At 33.8% G+C, this 15,343-nt stretch overlaps 1 protein-coding gene and 1 long non-coding RNA gene across 2 annotated transcripts; both read right to left on the reverse strand.

Moving 5' to 3' along the window:
- Positions 1-4,347: 4,347 nt before the first annotated feature.
- LOC131601790 (uncharacterized) lies at positions 4,348-8,790 on the reverse strand. Its single transcript, XR_009283851.1, has 3 exons — positions 7,573-8,790; positions 7,134-7,213; positions 4,348-7,025 (listed from the first exon to the last, which is right to left on the reverse strand). It is a non-coding gene; the product is annotated as an uncharacterized LOC131601790 (long non-coding RNA).
- A 14-nt stretch (positions 8,791-8,804) lies between these two features.
- LOC131604921 (cell division cycle 20.1, cofactor of APC complex-like) lies at positions 8,805-9,272 on the reverse strand. Its single transcript, XM_058877335.1, has one exon. The coding sequence runs from the start codon at positions 9,270-9,272 to the stop codon at positions 8,805-8,807; it is 468 nt and encodes a 155-aa protein (XP_058733318.1).
- Positions 9,273-15,343: the final 6,071 nt, after the last annotated feature.

Genomic DNA, 15,343 nt, shown 5'->3' on the forward strand with positions numbered 1-15,343 from the left:
ATATGTAGTGTTTTACACACATTTTTTCATCATTTATGTACCAAATTGTAAAAATTAAAGCAAGTGATAGACTTTCATTTGAGAAATGGTATAATAAGTCTTATATTAGAATGACTTATGGTTTAGAATAAAGTTTGGACATTATTAATTGTAGTCATTTCTTGCATTTTCCTATCACCAATGATTTCATTGAGCTATTTTTGTTTCAAGAAGTCCAATTTGGAATGTTTAATTGCCTCTATTCCTTTGATTGTGACTTTTATTGGTGAGGCTACAATTACAATCTCCCATGTACAAAAAGCTATATATTTCCAACATTTCTGTATATGCAGAACTAACTATATTTGTTGTTCAGTAATTTTTGTTGATGGAGGAATAATGTTCCAATATAAGGTTCAAAAAACTTTAGACTCAAGAAGCACAAGTTAACTATAATGAACACATGCATATCTCTTTCTAAAAAGATGGGTGGAGGCATGAACTGGTGACTAATATATATATATATATATATATATATATATATATATATATATATATATATATATATATATATATATATATATATATATATATATATATATATATATATATAATATTGATGATAATTTTTTGGTCAATGTCATTTAAAAAATAATCCTTTTCATACCTGAAATGGAATTGCAATTCTTCATTTCCTTTGCTTTTCATTGTCCATGGCTCATAAAGTGATTTGGTCATTTATTTTGATAACAAGTATGTGAGTAATGTTGGAACAATGTTCTTTACTTTTATACCTTGGTTCTATCCGACAATAATGGAGATTTTTTTCTTCTGAACAACAAATGGTAGTCATAGTTGATGAGTAACTCTAACCATTTAAATATAATTTGGCAATTTAATAGTAATTTTTGAAGTTAAATTAGCAATTTGAAAAATATTTCAATCTCACGGGAAACACATCAATAACGTATCAACCCACAGGTATTATACCAAAATCAGTATGAATTCACGAATAATCATACCAAAATTAACAATTTTGTTTTTATTTTACAAATATGTTTGTCTTTTAAAAATAATAAACTATTTTAGCAATTATAAATTATTATGATTATTTATATTTTTTTACATTTTGAAAATAAAATTGCGTGTAACACATTTGTACTCGTACGAACGCACAGGTAACACTCCAGTACCGTGTGAACGCATAGATAACCATATCAAAATCCCCGCGAACGCACGGGTATAATATATAAATGAATAATCCATATATTTTACAATTGATTATTTTTTTACAAATTATGTGTTTAATAGTTTTTTTTAACAATAACAGTTTTTAAAAACTTATACACTTATCTTCCGGTTCATTTTTTTCTTTCTTCAATAATATTTTGATATTTTTAATTTGTTTGAATTTTCATGATAAAAACTATTTTTTTAAACATTATTTTCTTTATTAATATTATACCATTTTTTAAACTATTTTTGAATTTTTTTTATCAATTTAATATTTTTGTTCAAATATTAAAACTTCTATATTTTACTTTTAATATAATTTTTTATTTGTTTTTCTAATACTATATGTATCTGATAAACCCGGTTCAATTATTATTTTTTTCACAGGTATCAGATGTTTTTCTATACATTCAATTATTATTTTTTCACGGGTACCACACATTTTTCTATACGTTCAAATATTATTTTTTCACGGGTACCAGACATTTTTTTAAATATTCAATTATTATTATTTTACAGGAACCAGACATTTTTCTAAACATTCAATATTATTTTTTTACAGGTACCGGATTTTTTTATACATTCAATTATTATTTTTTCACAGGTACCAGACATTTTTCTATACATTCAAGTATTATTTTTTCTCAGGCACCAGACTTTTTTTCTATATATTCAATTATTATATTTTTACAAGTATCAAATATTTTTTTAATAAAATATATATATTTGAAACAAATGCGCGTCCCATACAAGAACAAGTGCGAACGCACGAATTATTACAATAAATACGTATTTTTTATGTGAGTTATCCTAAATTATGTTTCTATTGATTTTTAACTAATTTTAATTTTAAATATTTATTCATCTCATTTATTAAACTTTAATATTTTCAACTAATTTTAAATTTATATCATTATCTTTGAACATTTATTTTGTTTTGGTTTATCCACAATAAAACATATATCTTATTGATGTTGCATACTTCTCGATCTTAGAAGATATACACAATTTATCTGTATACCCGGTCCAGGCCAAACCAGTACCCGTGCGGAGATAGCAAAATCATAAACCCTACATAATTTTGAATAATATATATTTTATAATACCAATTATACATCTGAAATGAACGAATGTGCGTCCCATACCAGAACCCGTGCAAACGCACGGGTTAGTTATTAGTTTTTAATAAAGATAAACACTTCGGTACCCTTGAGTTTTGTTGGATAAGGTACCCTCATCCAATCAAACAAGGTTATTCATTGCCATGTCATTTTTAAGTTATTTTTATTTTAAATAAATTAAATATTTTAATAACTTTACATTAAAGGTACCGGTACCCAACTACTTATTATGAATACCTAAGAACTTACTTTTAATAAATATTTGAATAAATTTCATACCGCACTTCTAAAAACACTATCTAAATTTTGAAAATTTATCAAAAAAATTTGTTCGCATGCAATTTTATTTAGGAATAGTTTTTATTTTTCCACTCTGATTTATAAAAGAATAAGACCTTAAAAATTCAGAACTCGTACCGAGAGGTCTTAATTTTATCCTATAATAATTTTGCTTTTTGCACTTTAGTTCTCATAGAAATGAGATCTTAGTATTTCGGCCAAGAATTAAATTCAGGATTCTCTAAACATTTTATCCTTCTCAACTTTCAAAAAATCAGTACAAAAAGAGAGTTGGAGGAGTTTCAAGTGAAAACAAGGAAAAGAGAGTAAATGGAATTCAAAGGAAATCATCACCATCAAGCTCAATCACCACCATCCTTTTAGTTTCAACCTCAATCCTTTTTTTTTATCTCTGAAATTTGATTAAAGTGAGTCCTAGCTAGGACTTGGGGTTTAGAAAATTCTTAGAATTTTATGTGAAATGGGGAAAGTCTTGATGTCTATGTTGCTATGATCAAGGTCTCCATATAAATGTGTGTGACTAAATGATAGATGTATGAATAGATGAATATGGAAGTCTTAGATTCTGTGACATGCATGTGGTTTTACCAAGGATGAAATTCATCTCTTGTGATAAAAAGTTTCAAAATCACGAGGATTAAGGATAGGTTGTTGGATTATGTTGTTGTCTATGTGATTTTCGTAGAATATACCTATAGTTTTTTAGCAATAACTTTTTTTTTAGATATCGTTTTTCAAATTTTATTAACTTTCTAAAAACTAGACTCGATTACCTTTTGTTTAATTATAAGTTTGATCACATTTGACAAAGAACTGGAACTTAAAAACCTGTTACAAGTTAGGTAAAAATTATTGTCAATTTTTGTTACATATGCAACCTTTTAGGATAAACTGCACTTACTAAAAACTTGAATTGTGATGAGACAAATTAAGTTTAAAAACTTATGTGTTATTGAAGCTCATTTAAAGTTTTTTAATCTATTTGTCCTTCTTAGATATAAATAAAAATATATCATTTTGAAATTTGTTATATAATTTTAACGGTTTTTTCTTTTTGAAATGTATTTCTCATTATTTATTTATTTATTTTAATTTGTTATAAAGTAAATAATGATGTGTCATTTATTAATATTGTTGAATATTTTTAAATCATTATGTGCCACATCATCCAAAAAAAATCCGCACCAACTTATCAAATAAATATCACATCATCCAAGTTTAGTTTTTCTTACCATACCAACATATTTAAAAAAACACATCATCATTTTTTACTAGAAATGACAATGGGGATAAAAATTGATAAAACCATATAATAGATAGATTGTTTTGGTGAATAGACTAATATATAAGGATAAAAAATATACTTTAGCCTTTAACATTTAATTTTAAGTATTTTTAATTAATATTAAAATAGAATAAATCTAAATTTTAACAATGATTCAAATAATGTAAATTTGCAAAATACATGATATAATTGGAATTTTTTTAAAATAGTGATTAGAATTCATTTTTTAGAGTTTTATGTTTATAATTATAATAAATTTATCTCTTTAACCTATTATAAATAAATATACTTAAATTTAACATTTGAGTGATTAAATTTTAAATGCATAAATATTATTTTGTTTAAAAAAATTGAAGGAAAAAAGAGTAACTAAAAAGACAAAAAATATTATTTTATTACTATTCTGATTTCAAATCACATTATTTTCTGAACAATATTGTCAGCTGGAGAAATAACTTTCTCTAATGGTAAAAACTTGTTTCGGAATGCCATGCTGGAAAAATGGCTTGAAAAATCTCTTTGGAAGTGGCCTTAGATTATAAGAAGTTTAATTCAATTCTTCTTCCATCTAATATGTCTAATTGGTACATGATACTCTCACTCTTGAAAAATTACCAAAACACACCAATGCTCCTACTGCTTAAAATCAATATCAGACAAGGAGTAACCACAAATAAAACTAAAACTGCACCACCAAGAACAACCACCTAATTCGCAGCCCAACAAGTACCAGCATCTATTTCACAGAGACTTCGTCGAACACCGGACGGAACAAAGCAAAGCCAGAAACAACGATAAACCAGGGCGAAACACGGAGAAACCAGAGCTGCTCCAAAACAACTGAAATCTGATAACTTCCAACAGGTTATCAACTCAAAAATGCAGCTGCTGCAATACTCCAAAGACCAAACAGAATCTCAGCAATGGAATAAGGCACCACGAAAACCTTACCACTGCTAAACCAGAACCAGCTCCTAGCACCACAAATACAGAAAAGGAAAACTGACACAGCCAGTAAGGTCTCTGCCAAAATGACCAACACGGCGGGGGCTTCAATGCCGCAAGCTTCAGATTGCGGACATCGCAGCAAAAACTCAGCTAGAAATTTCAATAAGCGCATGATCTGATCTTGGGTAACATACTAGCAATGGTCCTTTACCTGTAGCCGTAGGAAAATAAAATTGACAGAACCACGAGATCGGGGGCTCCCAAACAAGAGGAAACTCTCAGACTAAGACGTTTGGAACAATCAAATGGATTCTTAAGGAGTAGTTGAAATCATACAGCTTAGACTTTAACCATTTCCAAGCCAACACTTGGATTTCTTCAATCCAAACATCCGCCGATCCGCTTGAGTTTCTAAAAAGCTTTTTCATTCTCTTTTTCCATAAAATCCAAATACAAGCAAACCATAAAACAGAAAATCTTTTATCCCTCACCCTACCTCTGCCTAGCAGCCTTGTAAACTGACAAATGTGATTTTGTGCCACGAAAGGGGAAATATTCAGCCAAGAAAGGATTTTGTGCCACGCCGCTGAGTAAAGAGGACAGTCAAAAAATAGGTGAGATGCACTCTCAGCCATTCCACACAGTGCTGAGCCCCCAGAGTGAGACTCGCTCAAAGAACCTCTCTTAATGAGATTATCCTTCGAGGGATCTTGTTCTGCAAGAGTCTCCATACCAATGCCGCTACCTTCAGCGGGACCAGGTTATTACACGCAACAGAGAGGCCCCTATGGTTTTCAAGCGATATTCCCTCCATTATTGTTTTGTATGCTTCTTTAACCGAGTACTTATTCTTACCCCAAAACCAAGCCTCTTCGCCATTTTTAACTTTTAATCTCAACTTGTTAGAGAACTAGTTCGCATTGGAACCCTACAAACCGTTTTCAATCTTATAAATATCTTTCCACCACTTTGAGAAGTCTGTTCCTTTTCTATTAATTCTACCGTTTAACTCTCCATACTTACTCACTAACACTCTATACCAAAGGCATTTTTTTTCCATTCTCATCCTCCAATCCCATCTCATCCTCCAATCCCATTTACCTAGCAAGGCCAATCTTTCATTTTACGACAAATTATCTCCCACAGAACCCAATTTATTTTCCTATCATCCAAATCCCCACCCCATAATTTATTTTTAAAAAGATTTGAGTTCAAAGATTATACGTGAGGGAGCTTTGAAACAGGAAAGAAAATAAACCAGTAAAGCGTACAGAATAGATTTCAACAAGACAATTCTACCTATAATAGAAAGTGGTTTGTAGCTCCACCCAAACAGCCTACTCCTGCAGAATCCAGAACCAGTTTTCAAAATCCTCCCTGCGCAGATCTCCACCAATCGGTAATCCCAAATACTTGAAAGGCAAGGTACCAACTCTACATTGCAAAAGTGACGCTGCTTCCTCCGACCAGGATTAAGATATATTAATGCCGATTAGCATGCTCTTGTGAAAGTTTATCTTTAGCCCAAATACGAGTGCGAATAGTTGCAACGTAGCTTTTATGGCCCAAACATTTTTCCAACTTTTAGCTCCTGCAATAATTGTTTCGTCAGCATACTGCTGTAAATGGGACTTTCATACCATCACTCCCGAAGCGATAGCCGTCAAAAATTTTCGCCGAACTGCTCTCGACATCATCATATGTAGGCCTTCTGCTGCCACCAGAAAGGGGAAAGGTGATAAGGGGTGTTCCTGTCTAAGCCCTCTTCTCCTTAGGTCGACGTGACATCAGTTTTATTTTGTCCAACCAGAGCACTGATAGTTGAACTTTTCCCTACATTAGGATATCCAACAAATCCTACAGCTACGTGACTTGACTATGAACTAACAAGCATTTAAGCCAGAGGATTCAAGAGTGGATGACCCTGTGTCAGAGGAGCCTGAATTTGATATCTTGTGTACTATCTCTTCTGCCCTTGATTGCAGGCGTGCTAAAAATTCATTTTTCCATATATCTTCGTGTCTGGGTTATTTGCACTTACCATGTTCTCAGTCTGAGATGAACCAGGTTTTTTGCCTTCCAAAACAGCAGTAGCAGCTTTGGCTGACCAAAAGATAAAGAGAATATCATGAGCACGAAAGTATTCTGCCCATTTCTCTCTGCAGGAGAATAAAAGAAAACCATCAGATAAATAATAAGGTTACTAAAAAATAGAAATTCAAAAGCAATGATTTGAAACAGAATAAACAGAAAACAGATATTCAAACCTGACAGAAGCAGGTAAAAGATCTGCCTTATTAACCAAATGCAATGTGCGTTCATGCACATCAACCTCCTTTACATTAGCCTGTCCAGAAATCAAAGCAAATGGGTCATGCTTGGCTCACACAAGAATGACTCACATGAGAGAAAATAATAAAATGTCCAAAATTGTCTACATATATTAAAGAAACATGATATGGCCAAATCTCTCTCACTACTGCCTGTTACATTCCCAGGGATATTTTTATTAATAGAAGAGACATTTATATAATACTGTGAGTAACATGGTATGTCTCTAACCCTGTCTCTAACCCAAAGTTTCTGTTAAAAAGTATTCAGTACAAAGTCTTTGGCTGTATCTGTGCATAAATTTGCTTCATACCAAGTAATTTCTACCGTTGTCAACTGTCAAGTAAGAATTTCCTCAAGAGAAAACTATTTTACCTCAAGGTCAGGACAGCGATAGAACAATGGATCTCATGAATCAACAACCATAACAATCTGGTAAAAAAAGAGAGAATCAATATTTCTTGCACCTGGAGACTATACAGAGCATATAACAAATAAAAAATTACAACACTACAGATATTTCTACCCAAGTATAAAACCTCACAACTGATGAAAACTAATATACCAATTATCCAAATGCTTTCATAAAATATAGGCAGTTTCTAACAGTAAAAATAGAATACTAATTAAGGTAGGGATAAAAATTATGCTTTTATCCATGGTCAACCAGAGCATCTTTTTCTTTTTTGTTTCTGGAAGTGGAAAAGTGTAACCGCTCTCAGGATCATCATTCAGCTTCAAGCTCATGATGCAGGTCCTAAAAATGAATAGGTATTTTCCCCTCATTTTTTGTTTGAACAGTCAAAATTAAATAAGTGGGAGCCGTGTCCAATATTGTTACATATGATCACATAATCAGAAAAATTGGTAAAAAAGAATGAATAAGTATAAAAAAGTAATAACTAAATAAAACATGCTTCCCTATTTTTCAAGCACAACCAGAAGGTTGTGGCTGAGACTGTGATGATCAGACACCAGCTTTTCCATATCCCCCTCTTGCTGCTAAAGACATTTCTTGAAACTGAAATAATGAAGAACTTTAAAAAAAAAAGAAAAAAAAAAGATATAACTAGATAACAGATTTCACTCTCATTTGAACCTCATTTAAAGCTCCAAGACATTCTCACTCTCCCTCACTCAACATAACAAAATTCAACACAGATATATTTCAAGGGCAGGGCAGTTTTTAAGTAAATTATGGCATCACAGTACAGCAATAGGGACTAGGGAGTGAACCCAAATTTTCACACATGATATTTTACCCTATATTTGAAATACATAAAAGGCTATAAAATAAAAGGAACCTGAAAGACTATGCTACCTTCTAATTTCTCCATGTCTTTGTCAAACAACTAGTACCATATCTTGCTTAGGAGACAGAAATTACAACTCTTATGTCTTATCAGAAGAGTTAGTGTGTGCGTGGGTGTGAAAAAAACAATAGGGAGACAAGCCCTTACAAACTAAAAACCAAATTTTTACACATTAGCTAACTACAACAAACAAGACTTTACAAACTAAAAACAAAATTTTTAAATCGTATCCCTTACCTTTACCTTACCATTAGATATTGCAGGGTTTGCAAAGGTTACATGAGAGTTTTAGCTTTAACGGATAAGGTTGAAATTTGCAAACGGCTCATTATATTTGTCTGTTGCTGGGCCTTTAAAAACACTCCAAAATCTAAGAGTCTCATCTGCTGCTGCAGATGCCACGGTACACCCATCTGGACTCTGTGTCATATACAGCACCCTTGAGGTGTGACCGTTGAGCTCCGCCATCTTTTCCATGGAAGGATACTTCCAAAGGATAAGCTGGTTCCGAGGGAACCCGTGTGAGCTAAGAAGCTCACGTTCGTTCTTGTTCCATAGCAGAGAACATACTTGCGATCCCGTGTCAATAGATTTCAACCTTGCACCTGTTTGTGTGTTCCACATCTTAATGCATTGATCACCGTCACCTCCTCCAGAAGCCAATAGATTAGCCTGATAAGGACACCAGGCCAATGCCTTGACAGCAGCTCCGTGTTCCTCAAATTTATGAAGCCACCGAGTAGGTGAATTTGAAGAAGCCATGTGTAATACGGTGAACTGACTTTTTATAATTGAAAATGTGCGGTAAAGCAAGAGTCGCCACCGACTTTTATTTTATCCAAACAAATTCGGAAAGGCAAAAAGAAACAGAAAAAAACCTTTTTAAGAAATCTAAGTTCGGGGGGTAATTTATACAAAGGGAAGGTGTAAGGCACCCTTTGCATCCATGGTTTTCCATGGGCTCTTAATTGCTTTGCTTGCTCGTTTGTTTTTAGAAGTAGATGAAAGAGATAGGGACTTTAGCTTGTGAATAAGCGTTGCCCTTTTGAAAAATTATGAGAAAGAATATAATAAAAAGGTTTGAGCATTGCAAGGCAATTAGGGGCAATTACCTTAAACTCAGATGATAGGTCTCTTTTTAGCCTTTCAGAATGAAAGGGTCTATCCTTGCCATAAGAGGGCAGGAAGCCTTTCGTTTGGAGGTTGAAGGGTCATCGAAACATCCTTTGCCATAAGACTGTCCCATGCCATAGGAGGGCAGGTAGTCTAAGGTAAGGATCAGAATAAGCCTTATTCGTAGGCAGCCAGAAGATACCTCAGCCTTTTCCGTAGGCAACATCCGAGGGTCGAGGTCATTTGTGTATCGAAGGCAGCATCATTAGGGTCGTGACCTTTTTATCGAGGCAACACGGCTGAGGTATCCTCGAATTCGAGGGACATGGCTTATTCTGCAGAAAAAACGAAGGCAACAGGCAACAGGCAACAGGCAACAGGCAACAGAGAGGGTTACCCAAAAGCGTGCGTGTGTGCACCAATCATGTGATTCAATTCAGATTATATTATCTTGTGTTTAGTTATTCTAATTAATTTAGGGTTGCACTCCCTATTTTACTAACCACGCAGTAATATAAAGCAATAAAAGGGAAGGGGACAATGAAACCAGCGGATCCCCAATGGGGTTTGACACAAGTAATAATAAAATAAAAACGAGGGGCAAAATTTAGGGTTACCGACTATGCGAGGCTTTGACATTTGGCAAACCTGAAAAGGCGAAAAAATGGCAAACAGAAATAGGGTGAGTGCATTATCGGTTCGGAGGCAAACATTATAACCCTAAAAATAAAGAGTAATGAAATTTAAAAATAAATAAAGTAAATAGACACTTAGCTTCGGATTTGATCTGATATGGTTGGCGGGAAGCTTCGGGGTTAACCCTGAAAGAAACAAGGCAGGAAAGGAATGAAAGCGAAGCAAACCCTAAAAGTAAAATAATCTGAATATAATTTAAATTGAATTAGAATTAAATTACTTAACTTCGAGATTTGTTGAAGGCGCACGCTCGGGACGAACCATGTTGCTAACCCTGATAATGCACAGAAAAGAAAAATAAAATCAGTGTATGGCATGATCTCGTAAACCCTGATTAGGGTACGAATTTAAATAAGAAACCACAAATGATTTAATTAATTATTGGTCTTGCGACCTAATTAATTAAATCAGGATCAGAAGATTAAATTGAATGTAAAAATATTTTTTATGAATTTTTATGAATTAAAATAAAATATGTATGAATTTTTGATTATATAAGTGATTAAATGTAATTTAAATGAAAGAAATCAAATAGATATAATTAAAATAAATATTCAGGATTTTAAATACTATATATAAATATAATCTAATAATATAAATAAGGATGATAAAAATAAAAAAAAAAATATGTAAATAATATAATTATAAGAAAATAAATAGATATATGAATATAATAATGAGAATTTAGTAAATAATATAAGTAAATAAGTAAAGAAGAAAATAAATGATAAAATAAGAATATATATTAAATAGTACAAAAAGAAATAAGTTTAAATGTTATTATTATAAAAAAACAAAGTTTTTGTAATTTGAAAAGAAAATAAATGAAAAGAAGAAAAAAAAAATAAAATAAAATAATAATAAAAAGAAAAAGAAAAAGAAAACTTAGCGAAATAATCCGGTGTTGCGAAGGTCTGCAGGTCCATGGTGCGCCTTCCGATTTGCATGCGTTGGATTCAATGAAAGAGAGATCAGACGTTTGTGATGAGACAGGCACATGGTATGGCGTAGGTCTTATCGCACCAGATCCCAAAGGTCCCCCCTCAAAAACGCGCGCGCTTCAGTTTGAATGGGCCAATGAGAGCGTGACACCACGTCGTCTTCTTCCTTGCGCCGTCGTTTAAACCAGACTTATACCTACAATTTCTTCGTCCGTTGCCATAGCCCTGCGCTTTTCGAATACAACAAAAACACCACAAAAATTCTTCGCGAGGCCATGGACGTGATCGTCCAGACCTCACGATCCTTACCTTGGCTTTAATTAAGACTAATTTAACCTGTGGCAAAAAACCCCAAATTGGAGCAAGAACCCTAACTATGGCGTCTTGCTTGAAACAATGTAATAACGCACCAAATTATCCAGAATCGATAAACACACCAAGATAAACAACAATATGCAATTTATTTTAAGTATGGATGCTTATATGGTGCAAATCGAAGAAGATTAGAATCGGATAAAGAACCACTTACAGTGCTTTGTTCTTGAGGTTTCAATGCTCGAAAACGATTGGGATACACTCTATGATGATCCAGGAACGTGTTTGAGTCGATCAAATGCCTTGAATTGTCCCGTGATGCAAAATTCGAGTGTGAGATTTTGATGAACTTTGGAGCTTGAGTAGGGTTCACTTCTGCAGCCAACTTCTAACCCTTGCCATCTGAATTCGTTTAGTACTTATAGGAGGCTAATTTAGGTCAATAAAATTGGGTTGAATCCTTGTAAATCTTTGATTTGCAATTTTGGAAAATATGATTGAAATATGTTTCTAAATATGATTCAAATCCCATCTTTTTCTACCAATTATCCCTTGCACGAATTTTGTATGATTATTGGATATTATTGGTGATTGAATTGATTGAAAAATATAATTGAACCAAATCTTTTCAAATTTCTTTGATTTATTTGATTTAAATCATATTTTAATAAATAAAAATCAATAAAAAATCAAATAACCATCAAATTTTCGTGGCATTGGTTTTGGATCTTCTAGATGACTTGGGAAGCAAGATTGGATAAAAAGATTTTGGGCCCATTTGCAAAAACGTCCCAATTCTTTCACATTTTTCTCTCCAAAATAGTCCAACTTTGACAAGGTGTATCTCCCTCAATTTTTGAGGTATGGAGGTGTTCTAGGACTTTTTGGAAACCTTGGAGAGTCCTCTAACCAATGTCTTTGGTCTCATATCAAAATCCTTTTCCATTCTCATTTTATGTCCTTTTGAAAAAGGTGTCTTTTTGTTGACTTTTGAAAAGGACCTCTAATGTTTAAGGCCATATCTCTTAAACCATTGACCTATGGGCTTTGATTCTTGGACAATTAGATAGAGGAATGAATTCTCTTCAAAATGAGCTTTGGTGGGAATTTTTCTGATGAAGTATGAATATTTGGTGAATTTTCAAAGTTTGGTTGACTTTTTTAGTTCATGCCCAAAATAGTAACTTTTGACTTTTGACTGTTCTGATCTTTCCTTGTATCATCATGATCAACCCTTGATCAAATGATGATTTTAGGGTTATGAGGATGTTGTTGACCAAATATCTTGAGTTTTGACTGTATATTGACTTGAAATGACTGTTTTGCCCTTGAGAGTCGACTGTTTACCTAATCAGGTTTTGAGGGACTAAATTTGCTCTGTTTGACTTGAAACTTTACAGGGAGATTCTTTAGGATGTTGGTGACCCTATGGAACCACCTTGGGCCATTGATTCAATGATTTTCTTTTGCCTGACCTAAATCCTAGTTCAGGGCCTTGTATGGGAGAGTGTGTCTATGAGCTTTTGCATATGGACTTGAAGCTTGAATAAGAGAAATACTGTGGGCAAATTTTGGGGTATGACAGCTGCCCCTGTTCAATTATCTTAAACCTGAAGATGTAGACCGGTTAGTATGCCAGTCGGTATCTGAGGGTAGAAGGTGATTGAACACTAGAATACCAAGAAATTTGCCATATTTGAAGTAGGGACTTTTGTCGGAGATGGGCTTGTAGATGCCATCTGATAGCTGTTGGAGTATAGATTGTTACGCAATTTCTGCTTTTGCTGTCTTCCCTCTTTTGAATGTTGAGGAACCGTCAAAGGTATCGACTTAAATCTGTGTTAGGTTATTTAAGGAACCGTCAAAGGTATCGACTTAAATTTGTGTTAGGTTATTTAAGGAACCGTCAAAGGTATCGACTTAAATTTGAAGCATATTGTTGAGGCACCGTCAAAGGTATCGACTCAGATATGCAGGTAGGTTGTATAAGGAACCGTCAAAGGTGTCGACTTATATCTGAGGTGTGTCGTTAAGGAACCGTCAAAGGTGTCGACTTAACTTTTGATGTGGGTTGTTAAGGAACCGTCAAAGGTGTCGACTTAACTTTGAAGCATATCATTGAGGCACCGTCAAAGGTATCGACTCAGATATGCAGATAGATTGTATAAGGAACCGTCAAAGGTGTCGACTTATATCTGAAGTGTGTTGTTAAGGAACCGTCAAAGGTGTCGACTTAACTCTTGATGTATTAAGGAACCGTCAAAGGTGTCGACTTAATACTTGAGAATAGATTGTTAAGGAACCGTCAAAGGTGTCGACTTAACTCTTGTAAATGGAGATAGTGGTATCCTGAAAAGTAGAGGTTAGTTTTCTTTATGCCATGTCATGATGCATGCAATGTGTTTGTGTGACGGGATTCTCAAAATAAATGAGGACCTCGTATGTTATGTATGCAATTGTCGCGCTGTTTTATGTATTATGTATGAACGTGTATGCAATTGTATGAATATGTTTATGACATGTGATATGTGAATATGATTCATGTTGTCTTGGTTGAGAAAATAAATCTCTGTATCTTTGAAGATGTTCAGCTGGGGATTTACGGTTTCTGCTTGGGGATGATCAGTAATTTGATGTTCCCTGATTGGGATACAGAGAAAATAGGGATGTAAACCGTGTTGGGGAGCCATGCCTTTATTGTGGGAAGATATCTTCTTAGTGATTGTTCTGTGGGGATATGTCAATTGATTTGCGGGAGGACTTTTGATTACCTCGGACATTGTCTCTTTGCCTTTCCTACTAATAGACTATTACTACCTATTTCTATTGGAAAAAGAAAGTGGATGATAATCATGTTCATATGCATATGTTCATTCAAAATTATCATTGGACGTTTGCGTATTCGAAAAGAAGAAGAAATTTGAAAGAGAGAAGTAAATTGTATTGAGAAAAGCCATAAATAGGCAAGATGAAACATATTGTGTGTTTTTGAAAAGATAGAAAAACAAAAGAAACATAGCTATGTAAAAATAATCCTATTGAGTTTCCACTCTGCTATTGCTATTATGTCTTCGAGCATCTCATCCCATGCTTGTCGGAGAAAAGTGATTGAGTTGATCTGAACCCTTTGAACTTGTTGTTGTAGATGTATCTGATTGATGAATGATAGGAACGAGACATAGTCGTACGCTTAATCCTTAACTTTTGCCTAGACCGCCCTTTTAGGTTTTCAGTCTAGCAGGATACCCTTTTTTGCCCAAGTCGCCCTTTCGGGTTTTCAACTTGACGGGTGTACATATTTTTTATATATATATCCCTAATTTTTGCCCAAACCCTTTTGGTTTGCTGGGATGCCCTTACTTTTGCCTAGGCGCGTCGACCTAGCGGGTCATATTTATGCGTAGTATTTTTTGACTATGTCTGCGTTCACAGGTTGCGGGAAGTCCTCTCCATCCATAGTAGTGAGTATCATTGCTCCTCCAGAGAAGATTTTCTTGATAACGAATGGTCCTTCATAGGTGGGAGTCCACTTGCCCCTAGGATCACCTTGTGGTAAAATTATTCTCTTTATGACCAAGTCACCAACTCGATAAACTTGTTGTTTGACTCTCTTGTTAAATGCCTTGATCATACGTTTCTGATACAGTTGTCCATGGCAAACAGCCGCGAGCCTCTTTTCGTAAATCAAGTTTATCTGATCTAGTCGAGTCTGGATCCATTCATCTTCATCTAGCTCTGCTTCTTTCATGATCCTTAATGACGGTATCT

Source organism: Vicia villosa, linkage group LG5, assembly GCF_029867415.1.
Source record: "Vicia villosa cultivar HV-30 ecotype Madison, WI linkage group LG5, Vvil1.0, whole genome shotgun sequence".
Taxonomy (NCBI): Eukaryota; Viridiplantae; Streptophyta; class Magnoliopsida; order Fabales; family Fabaceae; genus Vicia; species Vicia villosa.